This window comes from Poecilia formosa, unplaced genomic scaffold (assembly GCF_000485575.1).
Source record: "Poecilia formosa unplaced genomic scaffold, Poecilia_formosa-5.1.2 Scaffold9, whole genome shotgun sequence".
NCBI lineage: Eukaryota > Metazoa > Chordata > Actinopteri > Cyprinodontiformes > Poeciliidae > Poecilia > Poecilia formosa.
In genome coordinates this window covers 1358194-1377590 of record NW_006799948.1, presented here as the reverse complement: position 1 = coordinate 1377590, position 19397 = coordinate 1358194, and the positions used below count along the sequence as shown (strand labels likewise).

Genomic DNA, 19397 nt, shown 5'->3' with positions numbered 1-19397 from the left:
TGACTGGAGTCCTCGGTGACCGCCGCTCCATAATTGGTTGCCGGTGTGAACATCAGTCAGCTTAACGAGAGCTGGGGGCTGAGAGGAGGGGAGCCTTGGCTGCAACCTGCCCCACACACACACACACACACGCATGTTTTCTCACAGATAGGTATGCAGTCACTGTCTTTGGAAAAATAAAAAAAAGACATGCATGATGACATGCAAAGTCGCATTAGTACCCCCTGTGCTGCACGTCTTCCACAATAAATAAACAACTTGTTTACCTGTTAGACGTCATGTCAACCGCCTTACCTGCTGCTGTCTGAGCAAAGACAAGCCAGCTGTTGTGGAGAAGTCATGCACAAAAATAATTCAATGTTCTGCCATCATCATCATCATCATCATCATCATCATCATCATCATCATCACACAGAACCTACAGGAAAAGTTTTAACACCACATGAGGAAATAGTTTGTCACATTGCAACCACAGCTTCCTGTATCGTTGGGATTTTATGCAATAGACGAACACAACGTCACTTTCTGAAAAGACGGCAAAATAAAAATCCACTGTTCTTTGTATTTTACTAAAAAAATAAAATAAAATTGTTGACTCCTAACCTTTCACCATTTTGTTTTGGCGTCTAAACCAACTTAACCACATTTCAAAATTCTAATGGGAATTTTCCTACGCCAAGTTATTTCACTCAAGTTTTGTGAAACTTGAGTGAAATAACTCAAGTTTATTTCACTCAATGAGTCGATGTGACTCATTTTCATTTCGAGTCACATCGACATCGTGAGTGTCGTCGAAGAGCCAGTTATGGCAAAATGTATTGATAAAATCCATTTAAAAAACTGCTAAATATTAATAAAAAGCTACCAACGTATTCGATTAGCATTTCTTGACATTACATATGACCCGAGATCTTTTAACACCGACGTACTTTGCCACCATACAGACAAAAACTGCTTTGACTTGACTGATGAAATAACATTTAAGCAAGAGGGCCACATAAAAAAAAGTTATGGTGGGCCGGATTTGGCCCCCGGGCCTCGAGTTTGTCACACGTTTTATGTAATTTAAGATTCAAAACAAGTGGAGAACTGATGCTTACCGTGAAAAGGTAAGAAACGCAATGAAGGACTATAAAATTATGTTTAGAATCCTGATATAAAATGGTTTAGAGGCCACAGAAGATGGAAAATTGTCTCTTTAACTTTAAAAACAGTTGCAAACTAAAGGAGAAAAGAAAAACGTAGGCTGCAAATCTAAGAAATAAATACAGTCTTAAGAAGAATCAATATGAAAAACCCATTATGTTTGCAATAAGAAGAAAGTCCGGAAACTCATTTGCTCGCATTTTTCCGGACTGCGTACAAAAAAACTGGAATACAAATGAACCTGAATAAAACAATCCCAACATAATGCACCAAAGTTTGTGGTTGCAAACTTCTAACAGGTACGAGAAGAGCGCACTTGCAAACCGCTTTAAATCAGGACAGGTGGGTGTGTTTGCTGGAGGCGAAGCGCCCCGAAGCGACGTCCAATGAACCTGCAGCAGGACGCCACGTATTCAGACAAATCATACATTTTAACACAAGAGAAAAAGAAAAAAAAGCTTTTTTTTTTTGGTATTCCATATATAGGATTTATTTACACTTTCTATTTACAGATATTTGTTTCTGTACATATTTTGAAATTCAATTCAATAAGACCGTACTGTCACTCACACGATCTGGCAAATATTAGCTTTCTTTCTCAGCTCTGTGGAGCAAAAGACACAGGAGAGGGGAGGCTCGTTTCTTCTTCATTTTGGTTTTCACAAGTTTTAGACTACTGGAAGAAAAAAAGAAAAAAAGAAAAGAAATAAAAGCAGCAGAAGTGTTGCTTCCCGAGAACATTTCAAGTCTTCTCTGTGTGGGCTAATGGAAAGAGAGTCAGATGTCACCGATCGCCATGGAGACGAAGGCGACGCGCAAAGGAACCGGTGGCAGGCTAATTTGAGATTAGCAGCAAGTGATTTTGTTTGAGTTTGTTTATTAAATTATGGTGCGTCCGTGGAGGCGTCTGATTTGTGTCGGAAGGAAACGGCTGCGCATAACCCCGCTTTTCATATCAACACAAATCTGTGCATTAAGGCAACTTAAGATGAATAGAAGCAGAACTTTGGAGAAACACGTACAGTGTGCAAATCCCTGCCCCGCTTGTTAGTTAACGCCGCATCGCCCGTCGAGCTAAAAGCAGCGGCGACTCCGACGTGTGTAACAAATCTTACAGGGAGCTGAGATGACCTGCAGGTTTTTACGAGCTTTAATGTATTATTCCCATCAGCAGAAATGACACGCTTCTAGAAGCGGAGTTTTTACATAAAATGAGTCTGTAATTTTGCCATATTTATTGCTACCTCAGGTAAAAGTGGAAAAAGCCTCTCAAAAAAAAAACCCCAAAAAAAAAAGAAACCTTTTTGAGTCTGGGGAACTGTTTTTTGTTTTTTTTTGTTTTTTAAGTGTCAGGGTAAATTTGTTGAAGAATTAAATAATTCTGCTTTAATTTTCAAGCAGAAAAGAAAAGTAGACTCTTAAATAGAAAGCTCTGATATATGATATTCATTAAAATTTTTATGCTCCACATCCACTAAACCATAGTTTACATTTGTGATGGTAGGTCAAAAAAAAATTGTCATGGAGACGTAACGGCATGATGTGGAAAATCAACAGCTTCGATGTTTTAAGAATTGTTCTGACTTACTGTATAAGTATATTTGGATTAGTGTGATTTGTTTTTGCAGCTTCTGGACTTAAAAATATCAAAACTTTTTTTTTTTTTTACTCAAATGGAATGTATTCCTGCCTTTCCTATTTTGAAGAACTGATTAAAAATATATGGCACTCTGTCAAATGAGGTAAAAACATGATGCTTTGGAGTATTTTTGAAATGCTTCTTAACGTTAAACAGTTATTTTACAGTGATTCTCATTAACTGTGTTGATTTTGGATGCTAGGTGAATGCATTTTAAAGGCTTTTCACATCTTTACCATACGGAGGAATGTGTTAAAGACAGTCTGTCAAAGCTATCAAACTCCACCAACAGGAGTTTATGAAATCTTTATGAAAAGAAAAACGCTCCGACTTTTCAGCAGAGTAATAAAGTCTCCTAAGAAGATATTAAACACAGATATTTTCACTGCTGCGCCTTTTTAGCTCCTCAAACGCTGAGTGAAAGCATCGGCCCTGCTCACGCGTACAAGTTTCAGCATCGAGGCTCGATGGGCCTGCAGAGGGACAGGGGCAGCTTCAGTAAACAAATGCCACCTTCGTAGGAATCGTACATGATAAATGCCCGGGGAAGAATGAAGCGGCTCAGGTTGATGGTTTTACGGCCAAACGACGTATTAAAAAAATAAATAAATAAAAAAAAGAAGAAGAAAAAAACAGGAAACTGTAAACCTCTGGGGTACATTTGCGTTAATCCGGATGGCTTAGAGTCAGGCACAACTTAACGTAAACATTAGTAGCTATATATAAAAAAAATTAAAAGATAGAAGAAAAAAAAAATTTAACTGTCATGGATGATTTTTTTTTTCTTTAAATGCTGATTGAAAGAAGAGGATATATATCACAAAGAGAGAAAGCAGAAGGAGAGAGAGGGGCAAAAAAAAAAAGGAGCTGTGGACTTTTTAAATTAAGTGCAGTTTTTCTTGTCACACAGCACAGGAGATAAGGGGCTTGTGAAACTGGTTCAGATTGTGTAGAGAAAAAAAAAAGAAAAAAAAAAAAAGTCCCAGTGTGTGATCAAAGACTGACAGCTCTCAGAGAAAAAGCGCTGAAACTTCCAAAGGAACACAACACCCTCCCTCTCTCTCTCCCCTTCACACACACCTACGCTCGCCGTCTCTGCCGGCACACGGTGACAATAATGGATCCTGGCGGAGGCGCTGCAGGAGGCTGTGGATGTTGACCGCTTTTTGAGTTATGTCACCCAGTGTCTGATTATCAAACCGCTGCCGCCGCGTCCCTGCGAAGAATTACGACGACGAGCCGCGCGACGTGCACAGCGACGACGGGAAATTAGCAAAAAGAAATATTCTCTTCTTGATTTAGGCGTTATGGACTGGAAAGAGATTGTCTCATAAGTGTGTTAGTTTTGTTATCTCACACCAACTGCCAGGAAGTTTGTCCGTTTATCCGTCTGTCTGCTCTTCCTAACATCCAACCAGCTCACAAACTGTTTTTTTTTTTATTTCCCTATCCAAAGAACACATCTACTATTTCATCGAGTCATGCTAGTTTTTTTTCTTTCCTTCCCGTCATATTTATTTATTTATTTCCTGCCATCTTTAGATTTGAAGTCTGACCTCTGGAAGAGGGTCAGGGTCACTGAAAAAAAAAAAAAAATCAGTTCAAACAAATCTCAGACCTAAAACTCAGAATCCTGATTTTGATCTTCTGATAAAAGTCAGAATTCTGCGTTAAGAATTGAATTATGATATTAATATCCTCTGTTATTTTGAGAAAAATTAATTCTGATTTTAAAAAAACTATGATTTAGAGGCGTATGGATAAACTTTTCATGCTAACCTCAGTTCAGACGTTTTATTCTAGAATTAGCCGGATTTAAACCTATTAAATTAGAAATCTTAGTGGAAATGAAAAATGAGAAAAATCCTCAACACATTTTGTCCCCCATCGCTTCTGAAGTGACAAATTCAGTGAGATCTGAGGTTAGCGAGCTGATGGTGAGACGTAGCCCTTCGTGAACAGGCAATCTAAGACAAAGTCGGCCTTTTTCCATCCTGATGGCATTGTCGTTTTTTTGAACGTGGGGCGAGCTTCTCTGGACGCCGTTTACCTTCCACTCCGATGTACGGGGAGTGTGAGAGGATGAGGGGGAGGAAGTGAGGAGAGGAGGATAACAGGGAGAGCAATTTGCTGAGTGCTGGATTCTCGGAACCCGATCTGTGCCGTAGGATCCTGGAAAACCAACTGAATCAGTTTCCCCCTTGTGTCACAGAAAAACTGCAGACTCCTTCAAGATTTGTAAGTCTTCTATTAATAATAATAATAATAATAATAAAAAAAGAAGTGCCCTTCTGCTGTCTTTCTTCATATCTATAAACTAAATAAAGGGTTTTATTTTGCCAAAGGGAGCAAAATAAACTAAGTATTGCTATGGTAGTGTAAAATAATGCAGATTTTAACCCCAGGCGGTGCTGAGAAACTGTTCATGATCCTGCATCAAGCCGTGTGTGGTTGTTGTTCTTCAACAACGACGAAAAAAGAAAAAAAGAAAAACTTGCAATAATCAATATTAATGATCTGTTTCTGCATCAGACTGAGAATGAACGCACGTTTCAGTGAGTGAGATAATTTAAAAAGAAAAGGCCCCGGATCATCGTGTCAAAATGCTACACCACGCATCCTCAAGTCACTGTTTGATTCGAATCTCTTAGTAGCAGAAAGGCCCACTGGAAATATGGGCAAAAAAATAAAAATAAAAAAATAAAAAAAATAAGGGGAGTGGTTAGGAAAATGGGAGGAGCCTGTGAGTCCAGCAGGCGACGATGGATGAGGAAGAGGACGAGGAGGTGGAGACGCTCTCATCATCTCTTGTAGTGGTTGGGCGCGTCGGCGAAGGCGAACTTTAACCTGTAGGCTTCGGCCAGCAGCACGCTCACTTCCTCGTTGCCCCAGTGCATCGTGGGGAGGTTCTGCAGCAGGATCATCAGGCCCTGGTGAGACGGACGCAGCAGAAACAGAAAAGATTTTGATTTGTTTATTGATTTAAATGGTAACGAAAACACTGAAACAAAGAAGCTGGCTGGCAAAGACAAATACGCAGCTGATCGATTTTAAATTAGGAAGGAAATTAATAACACTCCTCAGACTGCCGGGGCAGAAAATTAAAATAGGGCTTCGTTTACAAAAATTCACTATTTAGGAGTTTTGCAGATGAAAGTGTAGTGGCTGTGTTTGACCTGCCCAACTTCGGATGAACACCTGTAAAAACACCGTGCAGCAACCGGAATAAAAAGTCAAATTAGCATTAGCTCAATGCTAAAGGAGCTAATGCTAACATGACTTCTTGCCATCTGTTTTGATATATTATTTTTATTTAAGGTTACCATCATAATCTCATCCAACCTGAGCCTAATTGACATCTCAACAACTCTAGATCAGCTACTTTCATTCTTCCAGTGGTTCACTAATAAGCGATTGACGGACGACGCGTGGTTTTTAAACTCTGGACAGTCCTGGTATTTGTCTTGGACAAACAGCTGGAAAAAGCTGACCTAGTTATTCCTCCTGCTCGGTCAAGCAAACAAAAAAGATGCTCTGATGACTCTTTCCATCAGAGAGAGAGAGAGAGAGAGAGAGAGAGAGAGAGAGAGAGAGAGAGAAAAGAGCAAAAGAAGGAAAGTCTGTGCAGGTGCATCACTTTTCCTGACCTGGTTCGTGGTCGAGTTGTTGAATGGAGTTGATTAGGGCTTATTTTGAGCAGTTTGAGCAAAAGTCAGATACTGTGATGTTTTATTCATTCTGAGGCTTGTTTACTGTGGAGGTCTACTCTGACCTCTGGACTGGATTTGGTCAAGTTAAATTACATTTCAGTTTCGTGGTGAACTGAGAAAAAAAAAAGAAAAAAGATTTCAACTGTTTACTAGGATGAACAACAACAAAAACCAACAAGATTCAAGTTGAGTGCATTTTAGGTGGATTCAACATTTGATGACCTGCCAAATTACTACCTTTTGAGGAAGACGATTGCTGATTTTGACAAACCTTAATATGATCAAAATAGATCAGATTGGATGTATTAAAGTAATTTTAACTCTAAATCTGTCAGGGTAAAACATTTAGAGCAAATTGTTTTTACACCTACTTATGATTTAAAATATGGTAAAACATGCCATAAAACACCTTGTTTTTAATCAAATTCCTCCTTTGTTGTTCTGCTTATGTCTTCTTCTGGGGTTTTTGTGTTGCTTCCTTCAGTAGCTCTTGGAGCAGCGCCACCACAGGTGAGAGAGGGAACAGGTTTTTCAAAGGAGTTGACAGAATAGTGAACCAGCTGAAAATGGAACAAACGTCGCAATTTTGGTTCCCAATCGAACCGAGTCTGCCGGCTATCAGGTGAGAAAACAACCTTAAAATTTTAACAGCATTACCGTCCATGGATAAGGTTGTTCTTGTAACCAAAGGGAAAGAGAAACAGACAGTTCTGGTAACAAATTACCATTTGCCATTTAGCTCGAGCAAGACTAATTAAAAAGACGTTGACGTTCAAAAAATCTTGGTGTTTTTGGACTGGTAACGATTAAAAACCTTGGTAGCCTCGATATCTACAACCTGTAAGGAGAGAGCGGAGTTCTTCCATGATGCATTTACGCCTTTTAATACAATCAAAAGCAACTCTTTTAAAGAGAAAACTCAATTAGATGCAACTCTGTGTCAGACTGTCACATAGGCTTTTACTCAACAAAGTACAGCTGAGCGACTAACCTAAAAATAGGAAAAAATGAAGGACAAAAAAAAAAAAACAGAAAAGTGCCAGGTAAAATTCTGTGGCACTTGACAATTTCCTGAGATTTCAGCTCTGTACATTACGTGGTAAGTTAGGAGACAAACAACAACAACCCACATCGTCTCTCTCACACACACACTGAAGCGAGAGTTCAATCTAGCCAACTAATGCCTCTCTCTCAAAGGGGAATGAGGCTGGTTAGCGGTAAGACAGAGTGAAAATGCGTGCGTGTGTGCAGGCATGCTGCGGATTGGTGTCCCAGAAGCTTTCATCATCAAGGCTGAAATCATTGCCGTGACAACAGGGTTTACAACCAATCACGGTGTTGATAATCACACGAAAAGACAAATCCCGGTGGGGCTTCGGTGTCTGCACTCATCTGACTCCACACAGTTCGCGGCTTTCTGAAAGGATGAGACCCCGTTCCAAACTGCTTTTTTTTTTTCTCTCCCCCACTCAATACAGGTTAAAATATTTAAACTCCTCTTTTCTGAGCACGTCACAGAAACTCAAAGTTTCCACGCACCTCTTACCAAACTGCAGAGGAAGTCAAGCAAATCTGTAAGCAGATACATTTAGGCTCTTCGCATTAGTTTACCTTTCTAAACTAAAAGGTGTTGAGCTCCTATTAATTCTTCCCCTCCGCGCTCGCTTTTAATGAGCCGCCGAGACGACCCGGTGACACCAACAGAAAGAATTTGTATTCTGCTCGAGGGTGAGAAAAAAAAAAACAAAAAAAACACAAAAAATCTACATGTCTTCTTCGACTAATTAATCTCAAAACTGCAATCGAAGCCAGAATTCAACATGTCACACTTTGCTTCATTCTTTCTCCTCTGAATACATTAAAATTGAACCCAACAAGAAAAGCTTTTCAATCCCCCAAACTTAGTTCTATTTTTCTTAACTAAGCAAGGAGAGGAGCTGGTAAGTAGCTTATTGACTGATTTCTTTATATGCCTCAGGCCTTTAAGATGTGCTAACACCCTGTTGGAGTGCTTAAAATAATCTGGCTGCGAGACAGCGCTGATAAAATGAAGAAACCCAACAGATTTCAGCCTCTCAAGGTATTAGACATAAAACTGGATTTTTTTTATTTCTCCTACAGAAGACCTAATACCTCATTAAAACTATTTGAAAAGAAAGTTCATTTTTCACTAAGGCACTCGTGGTTTGAGAGGCTCAAGTAAGATGGGCATTGTGTTTTCTAAACGGAGAAGCTATTAGTTTTAATATGTTATTGATTACGTTTGTTTATCTTGTGGATTTTTGTTACATAAATATAGAATAAACGCATACCAGTGGAAGACACTTTACAGACGTGCTCGTAGCTAGGCAACTGCAGCTGTAAAACAATGTTACCTTACTAAAAGTGACAGGCGGTGCTTGTTTTTTCTCTTCTTTATCAAAGTGCTGTTTGTCACCAACACAATAGTTTCCACATTTGTCTTTCTAGCAAGCTAAGCTAAAGCGGCTAACTAGCTTTGTGGACAAATAGCTGGAGGAGGATGATTCCTGTGCAACGACATTACAAACAGCTGAAGAAAAACTGGCAACTAAGGCAATATTCTTTGGCATTGTATTGGAAAAACTTTAACTATCGAAAAAAATATGACTGAGCATATTAGGAGTTTGAAAGCTTGGCGCTAGTAACCCGACTGTGTATTAATACTCCATATTCTTTTCTAGATTCCATACTTTTCCAAACTCAATCTAGATTTTTGGGGGGGATATTTTGGTAAAAATGTCAACTTTTAAAGTTCTTTAACTGTTGTTGGGTGTTATCTGATCGTGAAAAAACTAAAATCGTTTTGAATTTTCAGAATTGGGTATTGACCAACTGATTCCGTTGTTGGAACATGGACGACATCGACTCACCCCTATTTCAGAAAATCAAAAATGGATGACAGCATTCTTTGTGTCAAAGTTTGCAAATTTTGGTACTTTTATTCTGGCTGTAAGGGAAAGAAACTGGCAGCTTTAGTGTTTTGTTTGCCTTTTTCATCAAACTAAGTTTAAGAACCATAGGTCCAATAAAACTTGCATTAAAAGTTCAAAACCATCACAAAAAAAATCCTCTGCAAGCATCTTCTTATAAAATAATAATCAAATCTATACAAAAACACAAAATAATGAAGTTTTAAAAACGTGAGCCGTTTGTTTTCCTGTGTTTTTATCATGTAAAGCACTTTGAACTGCCTTGTTGCTGAAATGTGCTGTACAAGTAAATGTGACTGATTGGAAAATAAAAGTCAAACTGCAGCATTGTTCATTATTAGATGTCTGTCCTTTACAAAAAACAAAAATAAAATACTTTTCCTCTAGGCCTTTCAAGACCGAGTATGAACCCCTGTTAAATAGTATGGTCTTTAAAAGAAAAAAAAAAAAAAAAAGAAGACCCCTTGAGTTTAAAAGATTGAACAGGTGAGGTCCCTCTCGGTTTAGAAAGCCAACGGCCTCTGAAGACTTCTCGCTCTGGAGGGGAAGGGAGACGAAAACCCAGCCTGATCAGAATTCTGCCTCGCTCTCTCTCATCTGTATTCACCGGAGCGGCAGCATCAGCTCCTTGCTTTCATCCCTCGCCCTCTTTGGTACATTTGAAACCCACCGCATTTGCTGTCACAGAACTGTGGGCCGGAGTGGCTTTAGGTGTTTAAGGATTTGTGTTAGTAGCTAGGGGAAGCCGTCCGACGCCTTTAAAGAAATTAAGCACTGTTGTTTTACCCGAGTTGGAGATACTGTGCCTATTATCGCCCAGGTTTTTAATTGGCATAAATTATTAGTGTTAAGGTCATTCAGACTACTACATAAAGAGGAAAAAAAACCATCTTCCAGACCATAATTATACATGTTTGTATCCTGTATAGTAAGTCATCTTTGTAGTCCCGTAGTGAGACATCATGTAACATTACTGCTGTACTTCCCCCGCCCCAGGCTCCTCGAGTGAAGAGAAGCTCCCCTGTGGAGAAGCATGACTCTATCCTGGTACAATCGGAGCCCCAGATCAGCAAGATGCCATTTATGTTTTCTTTGCTTCAACGAAATCGTTTCCTAATAACTTATGTCCATCCAGTGAATTGCAACATGGTCTCAAACGCAGGGCCTCACAGTAAAAACCAGGTCGCAGCTCTAATAGGACGAGGAAGTCCATCATCGTGTCAGGTGCTGGGTGAGTGTTTTATTACCGCCAACGGAAATGAATTCATGACGGCTGATAGTAAATCACAGTTTACCAACATCTTCGCAGCAGAAACAAATGACGGAGAAAGTCTGTCGGATACCCAGGAATTGCGGCTGTCACAAATGACGGGGCGAAGAAAAAATACGCTCGTCAAACAAAAGGTATTAAAAACACTTCCGAGAGTCGAGCGTAGCGTGTTGTTGATGATGTGAAAGAAACCCACTATATAAAGCTATTTTTGTCTACAGAAAATGTGCGTTTGTCAGCCAGGTTATATTTCTATCACTACAAATGGTTTCACGTTGTGCTTTTTGAAAGAAAGGCAACCGATGTCTTCAATGAACCAAAGTGAAAAGATTTAGATGCATTTAGATAGAAAATGACAATTTTAAGTAGAGATAGATTTTATATAATTATGTCATTTTGATTTATTTTCTTAAAGTTTGTGATATACGTTATTTGGGATGAATACATATATTTCTAATAATTACCTTTTTTACAACAGTCTGGACCAGACGTGGACAGAATTTAATATTTGGTTTGTTTTACACAATTACTCGATTTCAAACAGTCTCTATTTACATGGCTCTAACAGATATCGCAATGAAATTATATTTACCATATTTTAAATTTTTGTATTAAAGAAAATGAACTTTTCACAGTGATTTACAACACTAATTTATTGAGTGTATGGCGAGACTATACTTTAACATTTTGATGAAAAATAAGAATTCCCTTTTTTTTTTTTAAAAAAAAGTGCTACACAAAAACTTATTTAAAAAACAAACAAATTTGAAATATTTGTTTTTTCTATACATCTGCACTTGTATAGAGTTCACACTGGACCAAAGTTAGAGATTTTATGTCAAGATATGTCACTTTTGCAGTAACGAATTGAGGATTTTTTAAATGACCGTAATGACTTCAGAGTTTTGTTAGAAGTTTTTGCCCTCTTCCTGATGGGTTGAATATTTGACAGAACACATATTAAACTTGAAATATACCTTAAAGTCGTGCAATAAAAATCCATGAAATATAAAAAGTAATTTCAACACTTTTAGCAAGTAACATACTTGCGATCTAGCTCTAAAACACGTCATACTGAGTTCATTTCATCAGCACATTTTTTTTTTCTTTGTTAAGGACTAATCACAAAGCAACTTAAGAATAAATTCAAGTGTTACTTTTAGAGCCATAAAACAACATACAGCCAACACACATACACACAAGTGCACTTCAGGGAGGCTCCTCCATACAAGCGCGGCGTGACTGAGGAGCTTCATCAGGAGCAGGTTTCTGCATCGTAACCATCTGCTGGCTCTCACGTCTGTTGGGCTAACGACTTTAATGTGGTTTAATTGCATACATTTCGCTGTCAGCGGGGGGGAATGACTCATTTGCTCCACTTCACACAGGTGGCGCCGGTCGATACAGTGAGGCCATGAGTGCTGCTGTGAATGACCCTGTGGTTCCACGAGAAAGGGAAAAAAAAAAAAAAAAAAAAGTATGTTGGTACGGTGCGGTTTAGTGTACGGGCGTGAAGTGAACGCGTACTCGTATCCCGTTTTAATCAGGAATTGGAAAAGGGGAAAAAAGGTGTAAATTGGAAACATGGGAGAGACAAAAATGGAACGATTTGTCTGTTTTTACTGCCTGTGTGGGTGGCTTGCAGTTATTCAAGCATTAATATCCATTTATCCTGCAAAGCACCAACAAAGACAATGATTCATCATCGCTGTGTACAGTACTCCACATGAAAAAGAAAAAAAAAAAGGGGAAAAAAAAAAAAAAAGGGGGAGGCAATTAGCTCTCCATCTTACGTGCTTGGCAAGGCTTAAAGTTGTTAATGGCTATTGATATGGAGGGGAAAGCAGATCATCAATAGAGTGAGTGCCGCGGTTGGTTCTATGACAATAAAATGGAGCAACATAATGGCTGAGCAGAGGGCGAGGCCACGGCGAGGTGAAACTTACTCAAAGCGTTGATGGTTACCGTTTCAACCCAAGTCTGACAGAGAGGAGCTCATCACTCAACAGTGTCCGTATGATGAGCCACGACACATCTGATGGAGGTAAAGTTGAGCGGGACTACGTTATGTACTGGTTTGGTGAGAATTGGTTGGATCTTCAAGGACAGTCGGAGAGAAATGCATACTCACAGTGCTAAAACTAAAGATATTACCAAGTATTTTTGGTCTAGTTTCTAGTGCAAATCTTTTATTAACGCTTGAAATTGGAAAACTGACTTAGGAGTAACTTTTCAGCAATGTATGACAGCTTGTTTTAAGTCTATAATTCCTTAATATTGATGAAAGTGTACTAGTTTAAGTGAAATATTCTGCTAGTGGAATGAGACATTTTTCCCATCAACATGAAGAAATGATTGACTTAAAACAAGTTTCTACCTCTTTATGAAGTTACTTGTAAGTTAGTTTTGTCTTATTTCAAGTGTGCTCAGATATTTACACTAGAAACTAGACCACAAATACTTTGTCATTTTGAGATATAAAATATAAATGAGGACGAAAGGAAGGGAAACTAAAAGAAATGGAGTTCAGACGGAATGAAAAAAAGGTAGTTGGAAGGAGAGGGACAAGGAAGGACAGATAATACAAGCAGACAAAAAGGAAGGAAGGCAATGAGAGAGGAATCAAGGACAAAAGGGGATAAAAAAGAAAGAATTAAGGAAAAATATGAAAGAAACAGAGAAAGGAAACAAAGAGGAGGAGAAGAATTTTAATCTTGAAATACAAATATTTTTTCATGTATATTTTCTGTGTAGGAACCTTGGATGAATGACATCAGATGGTATTTTTGCAGTTACTTGATCCAAATGAGAGAATAGAAAAGAGGAAGAAGAAAAACAAACAATTGAAGTGACTTTTTAAATAAACCGAATCCTCTCTTTGCCGTCATGCCGAGATGATCCTCGGGAAAGTGCCCCGAGTTGTGCCGAGCATCCAGCTATTGTTTCTGCTGTGTCACCATGGCTTCCAGCGGGCGAGCGGCTGGAACCCCAGGAGAAATTAATGGCTGAGAGATGACAGGTGCAAAGCCCACATCAACAGGGCACACATTGGTTTCTAAAAATGGCAACTGTCTGCTTTAGCTGTTGAATTTCGGTGACATGCATCAATCCAGCCGTCGACCTCCTTTACAACCAACACATCTACATGAAAACACACACACACACACACACACAAAAAGGGGTTCGGAAACACACAAGCTGGCAACCGGTTGTGCACAAACACTCCAGGCTGCCGCCGAGGCTGTTGGTGGTAATGGTGTTTTGCAGCGCCCCGGGGTGTAATGGGCCCAGACACTGCTCTGTTGGGGCCATTAGCTTGCTGTAGTTTATATAATTACACACAATGGGCACTCTGGCAAAAAAACACTGGGTGCTAATGCGAGAGAGTGTGGCACCGGAGCACACGGAGGTAAAAGCTGACACTGCATGGCACAGCCAAGTTGCCTTGTAGAAAGGTTGGCGGGTGAAAAAGCTTTGATTATTGCACAGCAGAAGGGACGCGGTCTCGGCGGATGATGTTATTTCGCAGCCGAGTTAATGAAATGAAATCGGGCGATCTTTTGTTAGCCCTACGGAGCAAAATAGGTTTATGAGCTTGGAATTCATGTGGACCGGTTCTTAAGCAAAGGAGAGTCACCCGACTCGCTTTTAGATCGGAGTATGCCATTTCTATTTGACAGCAGCACAGTATTTTTGTTATAATCTCACACGGTATATTATTATTACCAGCATTGTTGTTAATCTTGTTTTTTGTGCATTTTTTTTTTAACACTTTTGCAACTTATTGTGTGAATCTGTACATCTGATGCTGCTGTTGTACCTGAATGCCCCCTGTGTGGGACAGTAAAGGCTATTTTTATTCTATTATTACAGTGCCATGAAAAAGTAAAAATTTTCAAATGATCATTAAAATGTCTAAGTTTTTAATTTCTAAACATCTGACTGTTTAAAATGAAAATTCATCGAAAGCAGAAGCAACCAAATGGCCTTTCTAAGTTTGGAAGACTTATTAAAGTAGCTTTTATAGAAGAAAAAAAGCCAAAAAGAAGTTCAATTAAAGGGGACTTTTTATGCAAAATTTAGTTTTTTTTTTTTTTTTTTTTTTTTTTTTTTAAACTCATATTTGGATCTCAACTGCTTCTAAAAACATTCCAGGCACTAAAAAACGCCATCCAGATGATTTTTGGTAATGTTGAAGTTTTTTGGTGTCTGGAAAATCTGCCTTTTCAAAAACCTACATGCACTGTAATTTACCTAGCAACCCCAGAGTATCCCCAGCCGTGTTACCTAGCAACCCCAGTGGAGCTCCAGCATAATTTTTCGGATGGTTTCAACACTGTGTGCGCTGTACAATGGCTGTTAGACTTACCATCCAGGAAGCACTTCTTGAATTCTTGTTGGTTGTGTAAGAGGTGCGCCACTTATGCTTTTCTAAGATGTACGGTTGTATAACTGTGCATCTGTTTGTAACCATTTTAATCTGTAAATGTGGAGTTGGGACGTGAGGCCAGCAGCAGTTTATTGGGATTTAAAGTGACAGAGCCCTGAAACAGCTCATTCTGAAAGACAGAACTGAGCAGACGCAAATCTCATTGTCCAACCTTTAAAGGTTTGGCACAAGCCAGGGAGCGGACACAAACGTGGAAGAAGCCGTTCTGGTCAGAAAAAAAAACAAACAAAAAAAAAACGAGTTTAATCTTTCTAGTCAATATATAAAACGGTACAAACCAGAAAACTACTTTAAAACATGGTGAAACATGACGGTGGTAGCACCATGGACATGACGGTGGTAGCACCATGGACATGACGGTGGTAGCACCATGGGGTGCTTTTCGTTAGCAGAGTTTATGAGATACAAGATATGCATCTTTGGTGCCGTGTATTTTAGTGAGTAGTTTGACACTATCGTCAAAGGAACGCAGAAATAATTTTTTTAGAAGACGCATTCACATGGAAGCAGAGTATGTGGGTGGAGGATTTGGTTATTTAAGTCTTACAGGAGTGGATATTCCATTAATGCATAATACATAATTTAATCCATTAACTAAATGCATGAGAGACTGGTTGTCAAATTAGCTTAAAGGTTTTAGCGTACATTAAACCGTATGTGGGGGTGTAGAATCCCCCTTTGGCTTTGCAAAGATTTGTTTTTATGATTTTAATAAGTCAAATCATATCAAGAAAAAACAAAACAGATTAGATATGTGTGTTTACTTCACAGTCTTGATCCGTGTTAGCTTGTAGCTTTTCTGCTTCATTCAATGCCAGCCTAATAAGTTCATAACCTTTTAAAGAAAAAAGCCTAAAGCAGTTTTCTGAGCCCTCTGTTTACTGGAGCATTCGCAGTGGTTTTACACGCTGCTTGACTAGTTTTACTTTTCAGCTCGTGCATCTTCAAAGTTCACCAAGAGTCAATATTTGACCCCTTTGCCCTCCCCATTCACCATCAACCATTACCACCTAAAAAAATAAAAATAAAAATCTGTCGGCTCTGCCCACACTGATTCGAGCATGCTGAAACGTATGAACCCATTGACTGCAGAACCCTTCCTGCTACATATCTAAGCTCTCTGAGCATCGCGCCGACAGCCACGGAAGACCGAATATATGAACTCATTTTACAAGCACCTTAACATGTAGCCCCTGTGTGCCTTCACTCTTTAACAAATCCAACAAGGAAACATGAAAAACTAGCAGTTTAAGAGTAACCACTGGCAAGTTCAGAAAGGCCAGAGCCCCCTTTAATCACAAGTTCAAGATTACTGAAAACTCCTGGAACACAATTGAGCTCAGTTCTCTTTGACTGCTTGAAAGAGTATTTTTGGGTGTGAAATTCAATATTTATGTCTTTGCTCCTGACCCAGCTCATTTGTCAAAACCATTTTCTTATTTTTATTTTTTTTTGTTTCTTACTCAGAAAAAAAAAAATCCATCTCTGTCAGCCCTTGCCGCTACCAAAGTACAAGTGAGTAGATATTGCTGTTTATTTGGTACTTTAGTGTCTTAACTGAGTCAGGAGACGAAGAAAGGGCACACAGCTGGCTCATGGGCTGACAGAGGACCTTCTATTGTTCCATTATGTCAGAATAAAAGAACAGCAATAATACACACTCTTTCTTTACTTATATCCCGGTCTTGAGCCGCAGGTAAGCACTGGCTTATTATTGGCCTCGAGGTACACTGATGGTTTTTAGTCGTCACAGTTAAAACAGTTGGCAATCAAACAAGGTCTCTTATCAAAGATAACCCAAAACACTGTTTTCAAGTTATGATTTTCTTTATTAAGATGGGGGAAAAAAAGCTAAACAAGCTAACCTGGTTTTGTCAGAAACAAATTCCCTCTTAAGCCCAATAACGGGTTTAGACTCTTGATGGCAACAACTGCTATAGCAACAACTGCTATAGCAACAACGCCTCCCCACCAATCACTGCTATATCTGACTCTTTGTAAGATACTCTTTTCCTGCTGGATGTAACGCACACCTTCCAAAGAGTTCCACTTTCGTCTCAGCACTCCACCGAATGTCGGGGGACATCAAGATGCTTTGTAGTAAATAAAGTGCGAACCGCTTTGTTATTTATGTCAGCAGTTTTTTTGTTTTTTTTTTTGGCCTTGGAAATCTCGCAGGCCTGCCATATTTGCCCAACCACTTCCTGAATACTAAACCATAAACTCTGGGTTTATCCTGGGGGAAATGAGGCCTGACGTGCTTCAGATGTTGTTCTAGTATCTTTTGTGAGCTGCTGGATGAGTCGCTGATGCCCCTAGGGTAACTTTAGTAGGCTGGCCAAGTCTTAAGAAGGTTCATCACTGTTCTAGGTTTCCTCTGTGTGTGGATAATGGCTGTCACTGTAGTTAACACCAGTAAAAAAAAACATAAAAATGGCTTTGTGACCCTCTGCAGATGGATAGATGTCAATAATATTGTTTTCATTTCTTCATTCATTTCTTTATATTGGGGTTATGGTCTGTAGCCACCTACTTCATGTTGTTAGAAAGGTCCTACTTAAGGGAATTCTTACATTTTTAAAGTAATCAGGCTTGAGTGAAGTTGAACTTAACTTTGGCGCTCAATCGCAGGTCATTCATTAATTTAATGAGGGCAATTACTTTTTCACTTTTTCTGGTTGCCTGGGAAGCTTTCATCCCTGAATAGTTGATGTCACTGACAGTGAAGATGGACAGGAGGAGGACATCATTACTTCCAGAATATGATGTTTTATTTTTTTCCTCTGTTATCTTCTTTTATTTGGTCTAAAATAATTCAAGTGGCACATTTGGGGGCACAAATCAATCAACCGGGTGATTATGAAGAGTTGTGTACCGATGGTGGTCTTTGTCAAATGTTCAGCTCAATTGACTGCAGTATTAATTATCAGAAAAAGTGCTGCAAGTCCCCTCAAGAGTGCATACTTTATGTGACCCAGGTTTTGGATGGTAAACTTCTGGGAATAAATAAAATAAGGACGTGATATTGGAAAATTATTTAAATGAGAACGTAGAAAGTAGACAATTTTGTTAGTACATGTAAAAATATCACCCCCCCCCTCCCTCTCCCCCACATATTACTCTGACAAATAGAGATGTATTCTCAGGGCATCATTGTTCACAATGTTCTGCAGCATTTATTTTGGCTGTGAAAAAGCATTTCTAAGGACCAGATGTCCAGATTAAATTCTATGAGTTCCAATTTTTTTCCGAGCATTTGTCCTGGCATCTTGACAGAGCTGCACTTTGTTCTGATAATTACTCTGAAAGGGTATTGAGTTCATATTCCAGACATAAATGTTCAGAGGATTGTGTTAAATAAAGTACTAAAAGTATGCCCATATTTATTAACTCTTGTACAGATAAAAGTATTAAAACAGATTTATTTTTTGTTGCTGTTTGCACACTGATAAATGGAATATCCACAACAGAATGAGTAAAACTATTGAGTGAGGACAATATCTTGTGTTAAAAAAAAAACAAAAGAAGCTTTTTCCATTTTGAAACTTTCAATGGCAACACTTCACAATTTTCCAGCAGACGCCGTCTAATTTGTTTTCATTTTTTGTTAGATTTCCGAAAAAAAAAAAAAAAAAATCAATGTTGCCATAATCAGGATTAAATAAATCCTCATATTTTTGAAAGCAACAAAAATAAAATGTGGATTTTAAGGCAGGCTTTATATGAGGCAGCATCAACAAAATAAACTCCTTGCCTACAGTGATGGCAGCTGCTCTGCTATGTCTACAAAATTAGGTTTAGCCATTCCTCTTTTAATGCTCTTCACTTATCTAAAGCATTTAATACTGCTGATATCTTCATAATTCAACTCTCTAATATTGAGGACAGTGTCTCCACTCCATGCTTCTGGGTCATTTTGTTTCCCCTTCCTGTTTTAAAGGAAGTACCTCAAGGCTCTTTACATAGATTGTTGCCCACAATCTGTGTGAAAAACTGTGAGAAACACCAAATTTCTTTCTTAAAGGGGTTGAAACTGAAGCAGCTGGATGCTACAAATATTTAGGTATGACTCTCTGATCAGAATCTATCTTAAATCTCAAACTGACAAATTGGCTTCTAAGCTAAAATGTTAATTGGGTTTCTTTTTCATAAAAGTGTTTCCAACAGCAAATCAGATCACTTCAGTCATTCCCACTCTGATGGACTTATGCAGATCTGCTGTTCACCCTAG

The 19397-nt window shown here is 38.8% G+C and overlaps 1 protein-coding gene across 2 annotated transcripts in view; it reads right to left on the bottom strand.

Annotated features, from left to right (window-relative positions):
• Nucleotides 1-1605: 1605 nt before the first annotated feature.
• Nucleotides 1606-19397, bottom strand: part of tbc1d22a (TBC1 domain family, member 22a) — a 130313-nt gene continuing 112521 nt past the window's right edge. For both annotated transcript variants that reach the window (XM_007577889.2, XM_007577881.2), the window contains exon 14: nucleotides 1606-5715. In XM_007577889.2, coding sequence (XP_007577951.1) covers nucleotides 5587-5715 — 129 coding nt within the window. In that variant the 3' untranslated portion in view covers nucleotides 1606-5586. The remainder of the gene's footprint in view (nucleotides 5716-19397) is intronic.